The sequence below is a fragment of the Eretmochelys imbricata genome, chromosome 13, assembly GCF_965152235.1.
Source record: "Eretmochelys imbricata isolate rEreImb1 chromosome 13, rEreImb1.hap1, whole genome shotgun sequence".
In the NCBI taxonomy this organism is placed as follows: domain Eukaryota; kingdom Metazoa; phylum Chordata; order Testudines; family Cheloniidae; genus Eretmochelys; species Eretmochelys imbricata.
The window spans coordinates 6,586,787-6,596,566 of NC_135584.1; the positions used below are offsets into that span (position 1 = coordinate 6,586,787).

The 9,780-nt window shown below is 44.7% G+C and overlaps 1 protein-coding gene across 1 annotated transcript; it reads right to left on the reverse strand.

The window, feature by feature from the left end:
- Window positions 1-933: 933 nt before the first annotated feature.
- BIRC7 (baculoviral IAP repeat containing 7) lies at window positions 934-9,533 on the reverse strand. Its single transcript, XM_077832363.1, has 7 exons — window positions 9,014-9,533; window positions 5,392-5,491; window positions 4,225-4,306; window positions 4,075-4,120; window positions 2,691-2,885; window positions 1,582-1,653; window positions 934-1,136 (listed from the first exon to the last, which is right to left on the reverse strand). Exons 1-7 carry the CDS (start codon window positions 9,531-9,533, stop codon window positions 934-936), a joined length of 1,218 nt encoding a protein of 405 aa, XP_077688489.1.
- Window positions 9,534-9,780: the final 247 nt, after the last annotated feature.

Here is a 9,780-nt window from a genome sequence, read left to right on the forward strand (position 1 = left end):
GAAAAATTTAGGAATGAACTTTTCCATGGTCATCTTCCAGCAAAAGGATGTTTCCTGACAGGCATGGAAGAAGCTCTGCAGGACACTTCTGGGAGGTTGTTCAGTAACCCAGACTGCTAGTGACATCATTTCTAGTGAGATATCCTCGTGCAGCACCTTTTGCGTTGGAAAAGGGGCTGCCCTCAGTGGAGGTCAGAGACTGGAGATTCTGCAAAGACAGAAGGAGTTTTCACAGAATTCAAGTTCTGTGAGGAACTCCTTATTTACACAATTTAACTTCTCTAATCCTTCCCCTTTCTCTGTGCAGTTGATGAAGACATGTTCTGAATAGAACGGTGCTTCTTCATTGGAGCCCTGAGCTTATTTATAGCATCACTGCTGCTAGATACATCTGAGACAAGTTATATGACAAATCAAGTTCTGAACAAAGATTAGATTCTTTGTAGCTCTGTAGGATTTATGCCAGAACAGTGTTTATAGCCAGCTTTCCAATCCCCAAACACAGTTACTCAGTGGAAAAAATGCAAGGCCTCAGATTGTTGAGGGAATCCAGTGCTCTTTTCACAAAGCAGGGATTCCCATCCTTGTTAACAGCGATGAAGCAGGAGAATTTCCCCTTTCCAAAAAATAAAAGCCTTCCAAGTTTAGAGGAGACAGAAGAGACAGACACTCTCCTCCATCCCCTTTTGAAGCTCAGGTTCTCCTGCAAGATCAGAGGGCTACAGCTCAGTGGCAAGTCTTGAAGGAAGTGTGATTGTTAGCTGGGGCACAAAGTAGATGTCTAAATTCAGACCAACTACATTGCTTTTACAAAGCACAAGCAAGACCTTTGCAATCCAGCTGAACTATACACAAGGTGTTTGAACAAAAGGCATCTATAAAACCCACCCAGTGCCCGTCCTCCCCCATGTTCCCACTTACTCACCTCATGGTTCAGGACATGAAAGTCCTCACACTTCCCCGGATGACCGCTCTGCAGATGGGGCACCGTCTCAGGCTGGGGGCACACTCCACACACACCACCAAGTGGCCACAAGGAACAAAGACAACGGACACATCTTTGTCCATGCACACTTTGCACATCTTCTCCTCCTGCAACCGTCGCAACTGCTCCTCTGTACTCAGTGGAAGTTCTGCTGAAGAGAGACACACAGAGCAGCGTTATCTGAATTTTTTTGAAAGCATCTTTCCGTTCCATAGTTCAAGAGCCTTAGTTTTCCCTCCTCGTTTTGTTTAAGATCGTGACCATGACAATGGCAGGACAAACCCCTGCTATTCCAGTCCTGGGCCCCTCAGAGGTCTGTCCACATGGTGGGTTTGAGATTTGAACAGTGGGAAAGAGGATAAAATTAGTGAACGGTGATGTATGGGTAATCCATGGTAAGCACTCTTTTGGGTGTTTTAATCTTGCCTAACACAATAGGCCCTATTCCCTGAATGGGGCCTGGAGGTGCTTCCACATTCTGAATAATAAGAGGAAACTATTTTGCAGTTTAACTCTTACATGGGAGGTAACAAGCCTTAGTATTTCCTGCTGTAGAGACTGTTGTGGTCCAGCCCAGGCAGATTGTGTTACCTCACCTGATTCTTTTGAGCACTCGGCCTGTGCGTCTCGTCTTTGTCCTGGCACACCCGTCTCCCTCTCCGCACGCTCTGTAGAAATCCGAAGGAATGAAGGAAGATGGCATTAATCCTCCCATGCTATAAAGGACTTAAAAAAAACAAAGTAGGGTCCTTGCTGGTATTTCAGTTCAAGTGTGCAGTGTTGCTAAATGAAAATGGTTCTCTTTAGGAGGCTGCTAACCCTGCATGCTCAGCCTGGAATTGGACAGCAAAGCTGGCTTCTCGGATTCTCACAGCAACACCAAGACTTGTTGATGAACCATAAGTTAGATAATCCAACTCACATGAGTCCCATCCCCCAAAACAAGTGCACACAAAATTCTGATTTTGGGCTTTTTCTAAACAGAAAAATTTCCATTTTATAAAAAAGGGCTATTTTTGGTCAGAAAGATTGCGGCCAGCGTTGTAACATATTAGAGACAGAAAGGAGGGATGTAGAGCAGCATTTGTCCTTTTCTATGTAGGACTGCAGTTATAGGGTGGGGGTACTAACCCTAGAAGTCTTCCTTTAACAATTGCCTGTGTCCTCATAGTTTAAGCCATAAAAGTCACGTTATTAGCACATTATTTCGCCCCCCTCCCAACCCTTTACAGTCAACTGCTCCTCGAATCAGACAGAGATGGAATGGTCCTCTTGAATCATCCAGTTTAAATAGCAGGCCCAAAGGGAATCCATTTCTGGATTTGCTGCAATGTCAGCACTGGGTGTACACCTAAGTCATGATGTATTACGTCTTGCTTTAAAAGCTCTGGTACGAGAGAATTATTGAAAAGCAGCTATACGCCAGGTTGCTGGGAGACCGCTAATGTAACAGATGTTCCGACAACTGTAGACTCTGCAGGCCCTTCTACAACTGAACCGTTTTTCTCAGTACCACAGGGCTATGAAGCTAAGGGAAGCATGATTACATTTCATTCTAGTCTAGGAAGAAACAGTGTAGACCCAAGAGATAGCTTCACTGAAATGCAAAAACTTCAGTGACCATCAGAGGAGGTGGTGGGATGCGATTAGATTGATCAGTGAGGTTTAAGAGGCTGAACTGTCATACCTCTTTCTTCTGCACTGCTGCTTTCTTCCCCATCTACCTGAAGCAGATCCAAGACCAGTTCGGACACAGATAAGTAGCAGGTGCCAGTCAGCAGGTGTCTACTCTGCACCAAGCTCATCACCAAGCTGTGGTCAAAGCCCATCTGCAGGACATCCTGCACTATGGAAGACTGATCCACAGGAGGAGATGACAATTCCCGATTCCCCTCAGAATCTGTAAAGCACAGGGAGGAGACACTTTACAAAAGAGGGGGAGCTTAACAGGCTACAAAGTAGCCAACTCCATATGTCGCAGGATATGGCTAGGGACTCTAATCTAATTGAGTTCTCTTTCTTGGTGTAGAATATTCTAACTATCCAACAGCCAATTGGATATTAGAGAGTTAGATAGGCAAGATGTAGTTCCACATTTCACGAGGCCATTTATGAAATTTAAATGAATACCGTAGGTCATGCCATATTCCATCATAGTAATAGATTTAAAACAAATATTGGTCTATGGCCATTAGAATGCTACAATCTAGTACCTCACTCCTTTTCCCATCTAGTACTGCAGGGACTCAAATGGCCCTGGAATAAAGGGTAAAATCCTGGCCCTGCTGAAGTCAATGGGAGAATTGCAATTAACTTCAGTGAAGTGAGGATTTTACCCTAAGCATCTGAGGTGCTCAGAGGCAGAACTTTCACGCAAAGTTCCATTAAACAGAATTTAAAGCAAAGCATAGAAGGGATATTAACCTGCATGCTTCACAACATATACCAACTGGTAGTGGTAAGGAACAAAAAGTGGTTCCTCCCCCTCCCTTGATTGTGGGTTCTGAGGACACAGGCAATATCATCACTAGCCATGGAGGAGCCTACAGGAATTGCGGTGAGTACCCAAGAGTCTGAATGCTGACCACGTGTCTTTGGTCCGCACGAATCAGTCGCTCAAGAAACTAGACGTAACTGATTTTAGTTCACTGGCCATTCTGAAAAAGTTTAAATAAAAATAATTTGGGGTGAGAGGAAACATTTTGTAGGAAATGAAAGGTAATCAGTTTAAATAATTGGAAAGTCATTTGAATAAAAAAAATGAAACTTTTCATTTAATAGTGTCAAAAAGACAATCTGGTAAATTCAACACAAGTTTGCTACATGTTTTCACCAACCTGAATCTGCATTGTTGGGGGGAGGGGGGAGGGAAGCAAGCTTTGGGCAGGCACTTTCAACAGCAGAGGTCACCTTGGTTTCAGATCCCAGAGGAAGTTTCTTAGTAATAATTCTGGAAGCCATTTCACACAAAAATGCAAGCCTCTCAGAAAGAGATTCCACCTGCAAACTCTAGAATATGCAGAAGCCAGAGTAATAGATCTGCAGCTCTTTCATCAAAAAGAGAAGACAATATGCTTTTCCACACAAACCTTGGGGTGCAGGGGGATCTTGTTCAGCCTGTTGCCAGAAGCCTCCCTGAAAACACCACAAGACAAAACAGTCACAGAACGGAAGTGTCTCCTCAAACGTTTTCCCCTCCACGGCACAAAAAACCCCCTACAACCCCATTTAAAACTCACTGGAGCTACCGGAGTGTTGAAGTCAGAGTCCTGAACGCTGCTAACAAAGTCTCTGCCCCTTGACTGCAGCAAAAACTCACACCTGTGGAGAAAAAGGCAAATATCCAGTGAAGGACAGCAGACCTTGTCTGAAATTCATCATGAGGGTGGTACTAAGCTACCTAATGAAACAGGGAGTATATAGCAATATCTCAACGTACAAAGCACAAATGTCATCCTTGCCACAGTGGACAGGCCCTCCCTGCTGTAAAAATATCTTCCTGTTCGAGCAGGAAGAATGGTGGTTTAAGGCTCCTGATCTCCCCAGAATAGGTCAGACTTCATTTTCAGGCCTGTGTGATTGGCTTTTGCAATGGAGCCTTTCAGCCAGACTGGATCATGGGGAAAATGGCTCTGTGGCCTCACCTGTAAGAGCCACCACACCAGGACTAGGCGTACGACATCCTGCCATTTACACGTAAAGGCCAATACAAGTGGAATACAAGGGCTGCTCTGATGCCAGGAAGAGACAAAGGCAGTATTAAAGTTACCATGAAGCAGTGATAATAGAGATTGACCCACAGATCACTGTCCATAAACTCTATAGAAGTAGAGGTCTGAACTCTGCAGCTCAGGCTAAGTTCCAGTGTGTGGTTTTGATTGAAAAAGTGTTAGATTTGCAGACTCATGTAGTGTAGATTTGTACAATGCCTAACCCAATGGCTCTCCACTTCGTTGTGGCCTTTAGGAGCTACAATGATAAGTGTACAGCGATCATCATGACCCCTGAATGAGGGACAGAAAAAAAAAAAAGACTGCAACAGAAACAATACAGCCAGTTAGGATGGGAGCTTCCAGGGTAGTTCTCAGGAACTACCAAGAGACTGACACTCAGTTAAGTTCCTGCTTTGACCACAAGCTGTTCCAGGATACGTTTTTAATAGTGCAAATAGGACAAAAGCCACCGGCTTCATTTCATGTCGGCTTATCAGCTGGTAGCACTATTTGTTCATAATTGACCTGGCTGGATTTGAACGGATAACAGAGATCGACAGCTCTACATACTAATAATCTAGTTAAATCTCACCTGGGGCATGAGGTTTGACTGTGGAGCAAGGTCCATTCAGTATAAAACCGACTAATGATTTGTAGTTCAACCCCAACAAGCATTAGTATACCATGAATTACCTTGGAAACCATTTGGCATGTTCCCTCCAGGGGTCATCTCCAAGCTCCCAGTTCCTCAAGCTGCCATCACAGTAAAAACACCTCACAGTGTCACCTTGACCTGAAAGCAGCATTAAGAGAAGAGCTGATGTCAGGTACATGAGCAGATAGTTACACTAACCCACGGGCAATTTGATGTTGCTACCAGGAGAGCTGGAAGAGTTACAATATGTTTAATTGTTACCATAACAGGCTCAGACCACACATCACAACTGTCCCATGACTCTGGCTCATTACTTCTGCAGCTTGCCCCTGTTCAGAGACAGGGAGTCAAGTTAGAGCACTGTTTTGAATTTGAGTTCTAGCTGGCTTACCTAAGTTGCACCAATCAATTATTAGGATTCCAGTGTTGGGTCAATGAACATTTTGGATGGAAGCTTCATGGATTCTCTGTACATCCCCTTTGTGGACTCATGTATCCCAAGTGTATTTTATATGTCCACTCCCACTGCACACAGCCGTCCCCTCCTGTTTCTTCAGCCAGCAAACTGCTCCCCCCATGAAGACCGCCAACTAGGGGGTCCATGAAATTGGTTTACACCACTCCCCCTAGTAATAGGAGTCCTCATTATAAAGATCCCAACCCATCCAGCCCAGGGAGGAAACTGGGCAAGAGATTCATTGGGTTTAACAATATCAGCATGCCCGCTACAGGGCAGGATTTTGAATAAATCTATATATAAAGTTACACCTTCCCACTCAGCAAGTTATACCTGGGTCCCACTAAAAAGAATTTCTGGGAGTGGATAGGCCTTCCAGTCATAAGCTGGACTCTTTAAGGAGTTTCAGTACAGCTGTTCCAAATCACTGGGCATTCAGACATCCCTGAATGCTCTAAAACAAGGGAACTATGTGGATCAGACAGACTGGGCTATTCCAGAGCATTGCCAGTCAAGTGACCTCTGGGTTTGCCATGTTGTTGGATTGTTTCCCAATGGATCCCCATTATCAGTAAGTCTCAGTATTATGTTTTCAAACAGCTGGTCTGCAGGTAGAAAATAAATTTCAAAACAAATCTGACAAAGGGTTCCAACTACAACCTCTGCCTTCTGGTGTATTCTGTTTTCCTGAGCTGGTTGTTCTTTTGTCAGTAGTGTTTGGCTCTAAAGCATACATAACTATAATTCCAGAAAAAGCTATGAGCTAGTACACAGTGGAGATTTCACATCTGGTTGCTCAGTTCAGGACTAGTAACAAGAGGTACCTCCTCACACCATTTATTGTGAAGTACACTGCAAAGCCTTCAAGGAGAGTCATTTAGGCTATGTTAGTATTCATGTGTAATTAATATATAGCAAGCCAGAAATTTTGACATGTAGTTAGACTAGAAAAGGGAATAATGTGTCTAGTGCTACATTAAGAAATTTAGTTCTACAGAGGGATTTTATCAGTGCTATAAATCAGAACAGCAGCTCACTGGGTCAACCCTGACAGAACTATAGGTTAAATACAGGTTGTGGGAAGCACAGAGGTGAAAATGCAGTGCTTGCATGTGTAGCGAGATTAGATTAAAATTCCTTGGTTTGTTCTGTGGCAGTTTGACACTGTCTCCGTAGGCATGTGCGGCTACAGTTTGTGAATGTTATGAACAGATTGAGCTCCCGCCGCACAAACACTTCTGCCAGAAAAGCCCGAGTTCTTACACTGGTGATGCCCCGTGCGTGGGAATTTTCAGACCAAGACAGGAATAGCATTCAAAGACAATAAAGATTTAAAATTTTAGCATTACCTAGAGTTAAAAATTTAGACGTTTTCAAAGTGATTCTTCAGATGAACAGCCCCAAACTCATTAAATTTCTGTTCATGTCCCAGAATTACAGGCAGTTAGAGAGCTAGACAGAGCCTAAGAGAGACTTCTCTACCCAAGAGCATGAAATTAGCTGGGATCCACAGAGCCCAAAACAGCTTCTGAAAAGGGGACATCTACAGACAGGTGAGGGTCTCTCTTTTTAAGGAATAAATATAAAATAACTCCACGCTGTCCCCTCCATATAACATTCTACTCCGCTTCCACTTGAACTGTTTGAATGTCATAACTCATGTTAGACTTTACATTTAGCCAAGTGCTATACTAAGGGGTGTGGTACAAATGGGGCACATTACATGACTGTAGACTTGCCGACTGTTGCCATTATCCTCATTTGTCTGTCACATCCCTTGTTGCTCCTGCTCTTAAAACTTAAAATAAGCTCCTCAGAGCAGAGACTTCCCATCACAGGTTTGTCCCAAATCTGACCCAACAGTGGAGAAGAAAGAGTCTTTTTGATCTATGTTTACACTGCACCCAGCACAATGGGTCCTGGGTCCATGCCCAGGGCTCCTACACAGAACCACATAATGAAGAAGAAGAAGAAGGAGACTCCTAATCCCAACTGAGGCTGCTACAATAAAAATAAAGTGTAAATGCAACTGGAAAGCCCCAAAGCCAAATTACCTAACGATGGAGTTTGAACCTTACAGGTCTAGTAAGAAAGGGGTGTGCTCTAACTTGGTTCCCTACGGTGGCTGCATTTGCAGTATAGACCTTATCTCTGTCCCAGTGCTGTGAGAATGTTGTGCAGGGGCTAAGCGGTGTCTGAATCCCATCTCTCTGCTGTTCAGGATGGTCCAGTTAAGGAGAACTCTGTGGCCCCTCACACCTAGAAGAGGAGAGTCAAGTTGGGGCTCTACTGGAGAGGGCTTCATGGTGTGGTTGGCACCAACCCCCGCTGCTTACATACCACAGTATATGGGTGCAGTATAAAAAAACTGCCCTAAATAGAGCTTGTCTAACAGGAAACACCATACAGCTCTACAGCTCTAGGCTTTCCCTACTGTATGTACCTGTATATAGCTTTGGCAGAATTAAATAATTTTGATGGCTAATATGCTTATTTATAAGCTTTAATTGTTGTTAATTTAAATCAGAGGTTTTCAAACTGTAGGGTGTGCCCTCCTATGAGGGCACAAAGGGGAGGGAAGACTAGCAGTGATGCCAGCCCTGCATGGCAGGGCTCAGGGAGGGTGCACCACTTCCAGCCCCTGACTCACCTCAGCGGGCCACCTAGCCTGTGGATCAGTGTCAACATGCACAGCAGCCGTGCCAATTTCTGCTCCCAGCAGCCTCCATACCCAGCACTGGCTCCACCCCCAGACACCATTACACACACCTTCCCCCACCCTGTAAACCAGAGTGGGGGGAAGGCAGGTATTGTGCTATTTTTGCCTGGGTTCAGGGGGGCCCAACCAAACATTTTAACTCAAATGAGGGGCTCAGCTCAGAAAGTTGAAAACTGCTGATTTAATTTTTCACCGAGAGGGACACCATGGGGCGCGTGTCAGGGTCAGAATTATTTAAATACAGTAGATGTTGAGATTCAAAACCGTTAAAGCTTCATAACTGTTAAAATGCAAGTTGTCAACTTCACAGGTCAAAATACAGAGTAAAATAGCCTTAAAAAAATCACACTAATAAGTCTCAAGCAACTATTTGCCTCTTGATAAATTGTTATCGTCAATGGAAATATTTATCAATTTATGCACGTGCAGCGGAATTTACGTGTATCGACATTTACCGATAAAGCTCTCATCCTGCCAAGCCTACCTGTATAGAAGAACCCTGCTCTGGCCAGTTGCTCAGGATACAGCTCTGTGTATGGTGGCCAGCTCTGGAAAGTGGCTAGTCGCATCGCCTCGATTTCCATCTCCGGGTATTCTGGTTGACTGGGTAAGGCCGTCTCTTCCACATCCATCCTCTGTAGGAGGCTGAGGATCTGCCCATCCACATAGTCCAAGATCTCCAGAAAGGGGAGCATCCGCTGGTTGCCAACATCTTCACCACAGATGAACTTACAGGTAGGAAAAAATTTTTGGTGCTCTCGCATGGGTTGATCCTCAGCCTCCCAGCTCCTCAAGATACCACCACAGCAGAAGCACTGCACTCGGTCACCAGGACCCAGGAAGAAAAAGCCAGCCTTAGCCAGGTCTGTGGCAGAGACAGGTGAGCTCTCTGGCCACTGCCGGAAAGTCCTCAGTCTCTTCTCCTCGCTCCGCATGCTGGTCTTAGACAGCTGAAAATGCCTTGGCCCAGACCTGATCTCCTCTGGGGGAAAGCTGTCCTCCATGTCCCAGCACTGAGAGGGGGAAAAAAAAAAAATTATATATATAAAGACAATTCCTCAGTGACCAGCTGTATTCCTGATGTCAGGCAACACTCAGACTGCTGGTCTGCATTCACAATCCCCACAGTTCATCCTGCTACATGTTCTAGAAACTCGTGGTCTCAACAAAGCCAAGCATGTTCCTGAATTGCAGCCAAACCACAGATCCAGATGGTCTATGCCCTGATGCTGCTTTTTCCTGCCCCCTTTC

Coding starts and splice junctions, on each gene's coding strand:
- BIRC7 (XM_077832363.1), bottom strand. CDS start 9,533: ATGGAGGACAGCTTTCCCCCAGAGGAGATCAGGTCTGGGCCAAGGCAT. Junction 5,492..9,013: donor AGCAGGGTTCTTCTATACAG/GTAGGCTTGGCA, acceptor TGCTGCTTTCAG/GTCAAGGTGACACTGTGAGG. Junction 4,121..4,224: donor TCAACACTCCGGTAGCTCCA/GTGAGTTTTAAA, acceptor TGGTGTTTTCAG/GGAGGCTTCTGGCAACAGGC.